The sequence below is a fragment of the Herpailurus yagouaroundi genome, unplaced genomic scaffold, assembly GCF_014898765.1.
Source record: "Herpailurus yagouaroundi ecotype Mexico unplaced genomic scaffold, PumYag 141, whole genome shotgun sequence".
NCBI lineage: Eukaryota > Metazoa > Chordata > Mammalia > Carnivora > Felidae > Herpailurus > Herpailurus yagouaroundi.
This window is the reverse complement of record NW_024412396.1, coordinates 27,143,466-27,157,295: the sequence shown is the minus strand read 5'-3', so window position 1 is coordinate 27,157,295 and position 13,830 is coordinate 27,143,466. Positions and strand designations below refer to the sequence as shown.

At 39.3% G+C, this 13,830-nt stretch overlaps 1 protein-coding gene across 4 annotated transcripts in view; it reads left to right on the top strand.

Annotated features, from left to right (window-relative positions):
• The window catches only part of L2HGDH (L-2-hydroxyglutarate dehydrogenase), a 44,483-nt gene extending 35,115 nt beyond the window's left edge, over window positions 1-9,368 (top strand). For all 4 annotated transcript variants that reach the window (XM_040477086.1, XM_040477085.1, XM_040477087.1 and 1 more), the window contains one exon: window positions 7,294-9,368. In XM_040477086.1, the coding sequence (XP_040333020.1) occupies window positions 7,294-7,489 (196 nt within the window). In that variant the 3' untranslated portion in view covers window positions 7,490-9,368. The remainder of the gene's footprint in view (window positions 1-7,293) is intronic.
• Window positions 9,369-13,830: the final 4,462 nt, after the last annotated feature.

The window sequence follows — 13,830 nt, the reverse complement described above, 5'->3', positions numbered from 1 at the left end:
AACCATTTCTCTCTCTCTCACTTTAAACAAATTAGAGACAGTGACAATCAGGGTAATTTGACCTCAGACTAAGTATTACTGATACAAAGCAATTATTAGTTTTGAATTATTATTTTTAAGAATCCTTTTATTTTTATGATTTTTTAATGTTTATTTATTTATTTTGAAAGAGAGAATGTGCACATGCATGTGTGAGCAGAGGAGGGGCAGAGGAAGAATCCCAAGCAGATTCTGAGCTGTCAGCACGGAGCCCAACACAGGGGCCCAAACTCATGAACTGTGAGATTATGACCTGAGCCGAAATCAAGTCAGACACTTAACCAACTGAGCCACCCAGGCACCCCTTTAAGAATCCTTTAAAAAGAAATGAAGTAAAATGATATGCTGTCTAAGATTTGCTTTAAAATAATCCAGTGAAGAGAGGTGGACAGTGAGTGGAGATGTAGATGAAACAGAATTAGCTGGGTGTTGATTATTGTTGATACTAGGTAATATATACATAGCAGTTCATTATGCTATTCATTTTACTTTTGTATGTGTTTAAAAATATCCATTAAAAAAAAAAGTGCTCCAAGGATGGTAATACTTCTGGAACACTGGATAGAAGCAAATGTAAAACCTCCATGGAGGACATAACCTCAACCCATCCTGTATAGTATTCCCCCAGATAAAGTCCTGCTGAACAGGACGCCATCAAATATTACAAAGCACCATGAGTGAGAATAAGCACATAGAATAAATACCAGAATTAGACCCCTAATAACTTTGGGTAATAGTAATATTAGAAACCATAAAGTAACTTAGTGAATTTAAATGGTTAATAGTAATATCAGAAACCATAAAATAACCCAGTGAATTAAAAACAAAAAGGAACAGAAAACATGAAAAAGAATAAGACACCCCCTCCACCCCAAAATCTGAGCAAATTTGGAAACCAACTAATTAGAATTTCTAGAATAGAAAAATATACTTCTTAAATTTTAAAACTCAAATGACTAAGTTGGTAAGACCTACCTTAAAAGAAAATTAATAAGTTGAAAGATAAATCTGAAGAATTTAGAGAACATTGCAAGCTAAAGGTGCATGACATAGAAATTAAAAGAGAAGAAAATGAGAAGATTCCAGGCTATATCTCATAGGATTTCCAGAGAAATTGAAAAGAGGCAATACTTTGCAGAGGAGTATTTGAGAAATTCCTAGAATTGGCAAAATGACATAAGATTCACAGGATGCACGGTGAATCCCATCTCATAAGTAAACGAAATACAAGAATGGAAATAGATTATATAACTTACAATTTAGTACAGGAGGAAAGAAAAATAGAGAATATTCAATAAGCCAAGAAATGAGATGAGAAAAACTCAGAAAAATCAGGTTAAATAGCATAATATAATAGAAATCAAACTTATTGGTGATTACAATAAATGTAAGTGTACTTAATAGTTAAGGCAGAAATTGTCACATTGGATTAAAAAATGCATCTATGTGCTAGGCAAATGGCTTATTGGAAGAAAGATAAATACTGGGTCATTTCAGATAAAATACAGTCTAAGGCAAAAATTGTTAGAGATAAAGAAGGTCGCTATAAACTTGCTGCATATAACAGAGATATGAAAAAAGAGAACAAAAATGGACATAACTGCAAGCAGAAATCAACAAATCCACAATTGTGGTGGGTGATTTTAAGACATGTCTGTTGATAGAAGGTAGATCAAGCAGATAAAATATTAGAAGATTTGAATAACACAATTAAAACTCTTGATTGAATGGATGTATAGAACTCCCCAAACCCCATTACAAACTGCTTGTATTGTTCAAGCCCTCAGAAAATATTTACAGAGACTCAAAAAGCTCTAATCCCTAAATCAGGTTCTCAACAAAATTCGAAAACTGGGCATAGAAAAACCATATTCTCTTGTCACAATCCAGCTAAGGTGAAGGTAAGTAACAAAAATACTCTTCCTTCATGTTTGGAAATTAAGATGGAGTAGTTTACTTTCCCCATACAATATGCTCATGCGAACTTCTATTTTTAGATTAACAGTAGATCCCATGGTGAGTTTTATAAAATACTAAGTTGTCCTATTTGGAACTGGTCAAAGACATCAGTTTTAGCCTTTCATAGTTCTTTTCTAGCTCACAGGTTAATGCCTGCCACAGAACAATAAAGCAATAAATACAGCACTTTTCAGATGAAGGAATGCCATTAGTTACATATTCTTTTTTTATTAAAAAAGAATTTAAGGTTTATTTATTTTGAGAGAGAGAGAGAGATTGAGAGCAGGAGAGGGGCAGGGAGAGAGGGAGAGAGAGAACACCAAGCAGGCTCTGGGCTGCCAGCGCTGAGCCCAATGTGGGGCTTGATCTCACAAACCATGAGATCCTTACCTGAGCCGAAATAGAGTTGGATGCTTAACTGACTGAGCTACTGAGGCGCCCCTATGTTGTTTTTCATTTTAGAGAGAGAGGGGGCGCCTGGGTGCCTCAGTCAGTTAAGCGTCCCACTTCGCCTCAGGTTATGATCTCATGGTTCATGAGTTCAAGTCCCGTGTCAGGCTCTGTGTGGACAGCTCAGAGCCTGGAGCCTGTTTCATATTCTGTGTCTCCCTCTCTCTGCTCCTCCCCTACTCGTGTTCTGTCTCTCTCTGACTCAAAAAATAAACATTAAAAAAAATTTTTTTAGAGAGACAGTATGCACAAATGGGAGAGGGATGGAGGAAGAGAGAGAGAATCTTAAGCAGACTTGACACAGCACAGAGCCCAACATAGCGCTCAATCCCTCGTCCCTTGGATCATGACTGGAGCCGAAATCAAGAGTGGGACACTCAACCAACTGAACCACCAAGGTGCCCCTCATATTCACCTTTTGTTTCTAGACATATTTAAGCATCTAGAACTTATATTCCCATTAAATTTAGCCACAGATAGGGCAAAATACATAGCTACAGATAGCTCTAAACAATTAAATGTAGCTGAATTAACAAATACTAAATTTACTAAATTGTTCTTTCAGCTATTAAAATGGAGTTTTAAAGAATTAGAAGTTAAAAAATTAAGTTTCTAGTCTTACTGAGTACTTACTATACACAAGGCACAAATCTAGACATGAGGGTGAGGTAGGGGTGTTGTAGAAGATGCTGACCCTTAAGAAATTTATGGCTTATCTTACCTGAAATTTCAAGTGATAATACTCATCTCAAGCTGAGGTGTTCTGAGGGGGAATGCCTGTATGTAATTGTGCAAAGAAAAACCCTGAAGTTGCATTAAGTGCTGAAGAGGAAACCTGAAGAATTTGGTAAACGTTTCATGTTAGGAGCACCTGGATGGCTCAGTTGGTTGAGCCTCCAACTTTGGTTCAGGTCGTGATCTCACAGTCATGGGTTCCAGCCTCTCATCAGGCTCTGTGCCCCTAGCTCACAGACTGGAGCCTGCTTTGGATTCTGTGTCTCCTCCTCCCTCTGCCCCTTCCCAGCTCGCGCTTTGTCTTTCTCAAAAATAAATAAAACATTAAAAAAAAATTTTAAACATTTCATGTGAAATAGTTAACTTTAGCTTGAGATAAAGTGAGATCCTTAGAAGAACAATATTGTATATTGTTTTTTACAGTTTGGATTATAGGTTTTGAACATTTGGGCAGGAGGGGACACTGAAGATAATTGGTGTTTGTAAGAGAAATAAATATGAGACACATTTGTAACTGTAGTTAATCAGTATTAACTTATTTTTGCTTAGAAGGGAAAGTTAGGGGAATGTACTAACTAAACCTCTGTAAAAAAAAAAAAAAGTTTTGTTTTCTTCACTAAACGTCAACAGCTGGTCATGCCACTCTGTGCCCCCTCCATGTTGGCCTTCTACCAGATAAAAGGAGTGGAACAAGAAAACTCTTGGAGGTGCTCTTAACAGCAACAGCAGCATTGTTCAGGAAAAGAAGGGCAAATGCTGCTTTGATGGGTTGCGATAAGCTACAAAAACAGAATGTACAAAGTGGAGTGCGTGCTGACTGATAACATGGTGTGTCAGTTGATACGTATCTTTAAGACATCTTAGCATCAGTCCAGTTCTTTTTATGTTCTATGTGTTGTATCTGATTCTTACTTGGAAATACTTACACCTTAAAACTCTCCTGTCCAGATTCCTTGCAGCCTTCTGTAAGAATATTTACCTTTATGGGGCGCCTGGGTGGCGCAGTCGGTTAAGCGTCCGACTTCAGCCAGGTCACGATCTCGCAGTCCGTGAGTTCGAGCCCCGCGTCAGGCTCTGGGCTGATGGCTCAGAGCCTGGAGCCTGTTTCCGATTCTGTGTCTCCCTCTCTCTCTGCCCCTCCCCCGTTCATGCTCTGTCTCTCTCTGTCCCAAAAATAAATAAAACGTTGAAAAAAAATTAAAAAAAAAAAAAGAATATTTACCTTTATTATAGAATCTTTCACCCTTGTTGTAATTCTTATTTACCTCTCTACAAATGAATAGGATAGCTCTGTGACTTCAGGCAGCTTATTTAATCTATTTCTTTGCTGTTAAATATATACTTGTATCAGCCTCTTACAGTTGTTGTCAGAATTAGAATTCCTAATACAGAGAAAGCACTTAGTAAATAGCATATATTATTATTATTATTATTACTATTATTATTATTATCTTATTATCATTAGAGGGCAGTGATCTCCTATTCTGTCTTCCTCAAGTACTTCTTTTCATTGGCCCAGAATCATTAAAAATGTTTAATATGGTTGCCTTATTTGTTGAGTCTTGTGGTGTGTATAAGACAGCTATTTTTTTTTCTCTTTTTTAAAAATTATTATTTTCTTTAAAGTAAGCTCGGTGCCCAACATGGGGCTTGAACTCACAACTCTAAGATCAAGAGTTGCATGCTCTGCTAATTGGGCCAGCTAGGCACCCCTAAGGCAGCTGTTTTCAAACTGTGTTTTCTGAACAGTTTCAAGGGAGGTACTCTTTTTTTTTTTTTTTAGGTTAAGTAGGATTTATTTTCATTTGTAAGTGAACCCTCTTGCAACAGGTTTATTCAATTCTCCTAAAAATGGTAGCATTCTTTTAAACTCTTCTTTTAGAAGCAGCAGTTACATAGATGGAATATTGGATTCAACCTAAAAATGTGGTCCCTAGTTAACTTTGTTATTCTGCATATAAGCATGATAAAAGATTAGGATAGTCTTCACATTTCCAAGCAGAATACAATTTAAAAAGCTTGTCCTTACCAAACCCCTAAAAACAGCCATTTTTAAAAATGTTTGTTTATTTTTAAGAGACAGAGCATGAACAGGGGACGGGCAGAGAGAGAAGGGGACAGAGGATCTGAAGCAGGCTCTGTGCTGACAGTAGAGAGCCCAATGTGGGGCTTGAACTCACGAACCTGAGCTGAAGTCAGATGCTTAACCCACTGAGCCACCCACGTGCCCCAGTGTCTCAAAATAGCCATTTGAGAGTAAGCCAGCAGAGCATTACATCACCCCAGTGAAGTGTGGGCTTCGTTATATGCACCAGTAAACCTACATGGCTAGCTTCTGCATCCCACTTTTACAGATTTTACACCTATTATGCCAAACAGCATTTTATTTTATTTTTTTTTTAATTTTTTTTTTAACGTTTATTTATTTTTTTGGGACAGAGAGAGACAGAGCATAAGCGGGGGAGGGGCAGAGAGAGAGGGAGACACAGAATCGGAAACAGGCTCCAGGCTCTGAGCCATCAGCCCAGAGCCCGACGTGGGGCTCGAACTCACGGACCGCGAGATCGTGACCTGGCTGAAGTCGGACGCTTAACCGACTGCGCCACCCAGGCGCCCCTATGCCAAACAGCATTTTAAACACTGACGTATAAACTCCCCAATAAGATAAAGCAAGGACAGAAATGAGAAGTGTTTATCAGAAACAGGATACACCATCACTTAATAGTCTTCAAACAGTATTGCACTGTAATAGTTTTGACAATGTGCTCTTGGAACAATCTGCAAACAACTCATTTTAACAGACAAAGAACGCTTTTAAGCTGACATGACTGTCTTAAATTGTTTATTAGGTAAGAATGTTACAAACATTGCTTACATTAGTGGTACCAGCGGAGCTGGAGAGGATTGCACCTTCTCCATGCTAGGTGGCCAGAACCACTAACAGTGTGGTGGAACTTGTGATCCTCTCCAAAGGCTGCGTTCTTGCAGCCTGCAGATGTCAGTCCTTGCATCCCCCTGTGCTTGTGGACTGGTTTGGTGATCCAGTGGGTGTCAGGATTTCTACTGATGGCTTTATGGAATGGATCAAAGAAGATAACCTCAAGAATTTGTATGTGGAATCTTCACCAACCCAATAAGAATTCAGGATTCTCAGAGCCCCACAGTGGCATCCAGCTCGCTCATGTGCAACAGACTGAAGGCTTCCAGTAAATTTAGCTGGTTAGCACCATGATGGACAGGCTTGCCCTAGGTCACACCCTTAGGAGCTGGGAGTTTGCAGCCACCACATGACATACAAATCCAATCTATGACCTAACCTTGCTTGGCTTTGTACAAGGGAGGTAGTTTTGGATTCAAAAATAGTCTATTTAGATTTCATTTGTAAATTTTAACTATCTTTAAAAAAACTAATTTTTGAAGTCAAGTGTTATAAAGCTGAACTTTCAGTAGTAAAGCCTCTTACTGTATGAACATGCTGCCAAGTTGTGCTTTTTCTATCATCTCTGTTTAGCTAATTGAAGGTTATCCTGATAGTGAAGGCTAAACTGTTGAAAATAGAAACAAATCACAAAAAAGAACTTGTTGCCATTTGTAAATATTTTTCTCTATAAATGTTAATTTATACTCAACAAAATGAAAAAATAAATAGAATCCTGTCTCACATATTTAGGAATGCAACTGACATACATAACTCCCACTTCTATTGCTTTTTATTAGTCAGAAGAGACTTATTTATTCCCATTGGTTGATTTTGTAATAAATTCATCTTATAAATCCAAATTAAAAATGCATCTATTTTAATTAAATGTGGGTTTATCTGCTACTTTGGGAAAAACAAATATTTATAAGTAACTTGCCATTTGTGTGTTCATTTGGTAAGCATTTATTGACACTGTAGTGTGGCAGGCATTATGCTCTAGGCTAAGGATATGTTTGACAGGCTACCCTACCAAACTGATAGCCTTTGGCTAAACACAAACCTATTGGGTTTCCACATAATGGTGCATTTAGAAGAATAAAGACTTTATTGCTTTAAGAATACTCTGAAACCACTGATCTGTAAAGTGTCCTGTCTCTTCTAGTCGGTTGACTACCATCATGTTTTTGCAGAGGTCCAGCTGGAGTAAGAGCCCAAGCCCTGGATAGAGATGGAAATCTGATAGAAGATTTTGTATTTGATGGAGGAGTTGGGGATATTGGAAATCGCATTCTTCATGTGAGAAATGCACCTTCCCCTGCTGCTACTTCTTCTCTTGCAATTTCTGGAATGATTGCAGATGAAGTGCAACAAAGATTTAAATTATAAATAATGTAAGGAGCTAAGTATGCATTTTAATTTCCACATTCAGCAACAAGAATATACTAATTGTATTCTTTAAGGAAAATGATTTGAAAATCTTATTGTTAGGTATCTCATTTAGATAACAACTGAATTGTTAGAATGCTGTAACATAGAAAAATAATTTTTTAAAGTCCATGCTCCTTTGTGAATAAAGAAGCAAGGTACAGTTGTGTCTGTACTGAATCCTTGACTGTTATGGACCTCTCCTCACCAGCCATGATCTGGAGATTTGACTCTTAGAATTTCTGGAAACGATGGCACAAAAAATTGATTATTCCCTTAACTTTTTGTCTTTATAGTATCTAAGCTTTTTTTTTTTTTTCTCTCCTAGATCAGAAAATACAGTATATTGTAGGTTGCAAACCTCCTTTTAACTTTGAAGGATCAAATGAAAGCTCACATTATTTAGAGCAACAGTATTTGTATTTGGGAATTTAAAATTCTTGATTTAAAGAAAATTTATGAAATTTCACATTTTTAAGTAGTTTGAATAAGATTCTATCTTAGCTATAATATTTGTAAGAAATAACTTTGCAAAGGAAATGCAAACCCTTTATTATTCCCAGTCTTTTTATAACTGACTTGGTGTAGGGTTCCCATTAAATCCAAACAGCAGTACACTATGAATGGTTGTTGCCTACTCTTTAGTCTTCTGTGGTTGCAAAACTAAAAGAACTTAGAACTGATAGGTTTTTATGTGAGCAGTTTTAGAATTCTGCCACTGATATATAGAACTCTGTAATTTTAAAAATTTACCTCTATATCTCTGTTTTTCAGTCATACCAGGTTTCTCAAACGTTAGCCAAGATCACTATTTTATTCATGCCTACTTGGTTTTCAGGGATCCTATGAACTTTTATGAGGATATTTCTTCATTTTGAGGAAATACCTAACTTTGAGGCATTCACTTTTGTAAACCGCAAAAGTGCCTTACATTCACGTGTACTTCATGAGTATTTAAATTATTGCCCAGTGCCAATACTGTATACTGTATATATGTGTGTGGTATCTGTTGAAATGATTCTTGCAATTCAGAAAGTTGGAAAATAGAAATATAAATGAATTTATGGCAGCCCATTGATTGGGGAAACTTTATTACAGCACCACCAGTTAGGCGAGACATTTTCATCCCTTCCCTCATATATACTCTCTCAGGATTAATCTTCCACTCTTCATTCTTTCCTCTTATCTCTCCAAATCTGTGTGATAGATAAGTAAGAAGGATGTGTATTTTGACTGAAAGGAAAAACTTCTGTTTTCTTCTTTTTCACTTCAAGCCTCAGTGATTACATTGTCTGAGCTACCTCAACCATTAATTTGAAAGGCTACACCATCAACTCATGTTCAAGAAGTAGCACATCCCAGGTAGAGACTAGGCAATTATTTGACACTTGGGATGAACATATTGAAAGCATTTAGAAATCATTCACAGAAGAAATTAGCCCTAATGGTTCTTCATAACAACTGATTCCTCCAAGAAATGTGACACACAGGATATTTTTCTGTTCCATCGCAAGACTATTAAGAGATGGAAAATTTTACAATTCTCTATTTCATAAACAGTGAGATTACATATATACTAAGCTGTGAAAGACTGAAATTATAAAAATAACTGTCCTCATTAAAGCAACCCTCATTCCATTTGAGTCTATATTATACCCCAAAAAATATAAGTGAAAAAAGTTATTGAAAGTGTTTTGAATGTGCAGGTTATTCTGTTTGTAAAACATTTTATATTTATATCAATAGGGTTTTGTTGTGTAATACTGATATAATATTTAAAAGTTTTGTGTATTTCTGAGATAAGAAAATGTAAATTAATATTAAAATATTTTAATGAGTTTTTGTGTTGTAAACATAATTTTTAGTTTCATAAAACTGATTCAAGTGAATTTTTTGTGTGTAAAACATGAACTATCATAGCTTTAAATAGCAGCCAACCTTAGAAAAATGAAAAAAACTATTTGCATTTAATATAAAAATGAGGTTTATATTTTAGGTAAAAAGTAGAGCACTTCCCCATTTACAAAAGTATCTTTCCATTTGGTAGTGGTGGCAATATCTGGCTCACCTCAGTGTCCTCTTCATACCCCCCGAGCACCAGGGAACATGGTTTCTGTTCCATAGCAGAATATATATATAACACATAAACACACAGTGCTTTGCAGGCAGTGGAGGGGACAGTAAATCAATCAAATCGGAATTTCATAAATCATTATAGTTTCTCTTAGGAAGACATTCTGGTATGCTATCTTTTACACAGGGGGTTGGATTTCTGGGCATAAGCCTCATATAAGGGTGATAGGGCACATGATCTGTCTGAGAGCCTGCTCCAACTTCTTGCCAGCAGGTGGACTGTAAAAGGACCAGAGTTAGCTACAGCAACAAACCGTGAAAGTGAGTGACAATGACATTTATTGTTTCCTGTGGCCTTGCTTTGGTTTGCTTCTGACTGGCAGCACTTGTAGCTTTAAATACATCGAGGAAGTAGGAGAGAGTAAATGGGAGAAATGTTGAGTAAGTCCTTCTTGAAAATGCTTTTCAGTGCAAGAATATTACTGTTAAAATTTTCACTGCCTTTTAAAATTTGAGATGTGCTTAGATTATTCAAGTTATCTCCCAAAAGCCATTCTAAATTCTAAAAAGACAAAATTAGTACTTGTCAAATAACTAGCATATTAATTTTAACTCAAATTTATGACCAAGTATAGTATCAGTATGTTTAATACTCCAATTTTTAAAAAAGATTTTGTTTTTAAGTAATCTCTACACTTAATGTGGGGCTCGAATTCACAACCCCAAGATCAAGAGTAGCATGCTTTACTCACTAAGCCAGCCAGGTATCCCTAATACTTCCATTTTTTAACACTTGAAGCAAGTGTTTATTATTTAAAAAAAATTTTTTTAAATATTTATTTTTGAGATAGAGACAGAGCATGAGGAGGGAGGGGCAGAGAGAGCAGGAGACACAATCAGATCATGCGAGATCACGACCTGAGCCAAGTTGGATGCTTAAACGGCTGTGCCACCCAGGTGCCCTGTATTATTTTTAAAATGTTTTTTAATTCATCAGTGTTTTGAATAAGTACAGCATTCATATGGTTGAAAATTCAAAATGCCCCAAATGTACTCCATGAAAGAATCTCCTCTCCTCCAAGCCACCCAGTTCACTGATTCATGAGGCAACAAAAATTGTCAGTATCTCTTGTGCAGCCTTGCAGAGATATTATACATAAAAAATATTGCCTCCATTTCTTTTTACACAAGTGGTAGCATACTCTGCATACTAGATTACAAACCCTGCTCTTTTCACTTTGCACTGTCTCTTTGATAATGTTCAAGTGACCTGAACACAGTGGCCTGGTTCTTTTCAAATGATTTTATAGCTTCCATTCTGCGAATTTACTATTATTTGTTGAACCAGTCCCTGATACCTACTGACAATTATTTAAATTGTTTATTTCTCGGGCATTTTTGTTTTGCTTTTGGTGTGACAGTACTGCAATCAATAACTTTGTGTTAAATCATTTCACATTCGAGCAAGTGTGTCAAAAGGACATATTCTTCGAATTTGCTGGGTCAAAGGGTATGTGCCTTTGCAACTTTGATAGTGTCAAGTTGCCTTTGGTAGAGGTTGAACCAATTTAAGCTCTCACCAATAATATATTAGAGTATCTGTTTCTTCATATTCTCACCAACATAGTATATCATCAAACTTTTGGATCTATGCGGCTATTCTAATAGGTAAAAAATAACGGTATAATTTAAATTTAAATTTCTTGTAATATGAGTAAAGTTGAGCATCTGTACTATGTTTAAGAGACATATTTCATTTTCTGTGAACTGTGTTTTTTCGTATTTGCTATCCTTTTTTTCCCCTTAAGTTTGGTCCTATTAATTTGTAGAAACTCTTTTAGATATTGGGGAAATAAACTATTTAGAAAATGAGTTACAAACATTTTTTCCAGTTTGTCATCTGCTTTTTGCCTTACCTTGTGATGGTTTTTGTTTTTGCCACACATTAAAAAAAAATGGATTTACCAAGCTTCTAGATTTTATATCATAGTAGGTCTTTTGTACTCTGAAATTATAAACAAATTATTTTATGGTTTTAACTTTTTACATTTAAGTCTTTGATACATAATGGAATTTATCCTAGCGTATCATGTGGGGTATGGATCCAACATTTTTTTCTAGATGGCCCTTTTGTCTGGTTGGGATTTTTACAGGAGTAATTCTTGGATTATCCTCCTCATGCAAGTGGATCACATTTCTGTTTGCCTAGCTCAGAGATCACAACTCAGATGCCTGTAGAGACTAGGCAGGTTACATAATAAAAGAGTGAAGAGTGCCAGGTAGGGAGTATAGCCAACTGGAAATGGGATGGCATACTTTTCAACGTTTGGTGTTTTTTTTTTTTTTTTTAATTATTTTTGGGACAGAGAGAGACAGAGCATGAACGGGGGAGGGGCAGAGAGAGAGGGAGACACAGAATCGGAAACAGGCTCCAGGCTCCGAGCCATCAGCCCAGAGCCTGACGCGGGGCTCGAACTCACAGACCGCAAGATCGTGACCTGGCTGAAGTCGGACGCTTAACCGACTGCGCCACCCAGGCGCCCCGGGATGGCATACTTTTCTAAAGAGGGCAGCCACTACCGACTGCCTGCTTGCTGACTATTCCTTTGCAGGAATGCAGCAGCACCCAGTGTTCCTGGATTTTTGTCCAGAAGCTGGAAATCCATTTTTATATGAAATCTCTTGATTTAAAAATATTAACAATTTTAAAATTTAAATATAGATTTGGGTAAACAGAATGTGTCTTCAGCCAAATTTGACTCAGAAGGCTTCCAATATCCTCCTTGGCCAAGAATGAAACTTCCTACTGACCACTTTACTCTCTTGTAAGAAAATATAATGACAGTCTCGTTTGACAGCCTAGTAGTTTACAGCTGGAGTTCCGGACGAGGAAAGAAAAGTAAAAAACCGTCTGTAGAAGTCAAAGTCTGCCGTCACTGAAAAAGTAATTGGAGAAATACAAGCATTTTACTATCCTACCCTTTATCCCAAGTACATGGGAATGTGGATGTGACTTTATTAGAAGAAATTCGTGATTCCGTGGGTACTTGGATTAGAAAAATAAATTTTCCAACTCTGTCTTTCCGATTTTTGCCAAATGACAAATTGAGGTGTGTTTGAGAAGAGGATAATTGTTGAGTTACTGATCCTGGAACTGAAGTATACAGCATGTACTCCCCCGCCCCGCCGCCCGTTCTTTCTTTCCCTTCCTCACTGGTGGCTGAGGGCTTTCCGCGTCTCACCTTTCAATCCCCAAAACATCACACTATGAAATAGTTAACTACCTCCTATGTATACACATACGTTAAACATCGTGTCCAGCCCGAATGTCCCTTTCTCTCCCCGTCCTGAATTGCTTCCCATGACTGTCGTCCTCGAAGAGTGGCACCGAGTCAGGATTGTCTTGGGAAGGTCGAGAGAAGGGAGCGTTCGTGTTAGACACAGTAAGTTGAAGAGTCGATCTGGTACAGGCCCCCAGCAAGTCCCTAGCACAGGCCGACACCCACGGCCGGGCCCCCGCGCCTCTGAAAGTCCGCGACCGGCCGGCGCCTCTGCCTGCTCCGCGGCGCGCATGCTCCGTGCGGGGCTTCTCCGGCGACCCGGGATAATGAGCGCCGGGCCGAGGGGGCGGGCCGAGAGGCGACTGCTGGGGCCCGGAGCTCGGCGGCGGCCCCGGGGCGCTGTGCGCGGCGTCTGAAGGGGCGGCGGCGGCGGTGGCCAGCACTGTGCGCGCCAGAGTGTGGCTCGCTCGCCCGATCCCCAGGGCCCTCTGGAGGTGACTCGAGCGGGCCGGGCGGCGTTGCCTGTTGGGAGGGCGGGAATGAGGCGATGAAGAGACGAGCTGCCGCCGCCGCTCTCCGCCTGCCGCGGCCGTAGCGGTAGTTGGGGCGGGGGCGAGGGCGAGGGCGAGGTCAGCTGTACCCCGCGCGGGACTGCGAACCCAGACAAAGGAGGAGGAGCCGCCCGAGGAGCGGGCCAACGCCGCCGGGAAAGGAGGCCGACGTCTCGGTCGCAGCTGGGGGTAGCCCGGGTTCTCGGGCCGCCGCGCTTCCTCTGCGGACTCTGCGCGAGGCGAGGCCGCCCGGGCCGAGGAAACCGCCCCCGGAGCCCCCGCCCGCCGGCGCCGCCCCCGAGCCGCCTCGGCCGTAGCTGCGGCCCGGGCGGCGGCGGCCGGCGAGGCGAGGCTCCGGGGGCGGTTTCCTCGGCCCGGGCGGCCTCGCCTCGCGCAG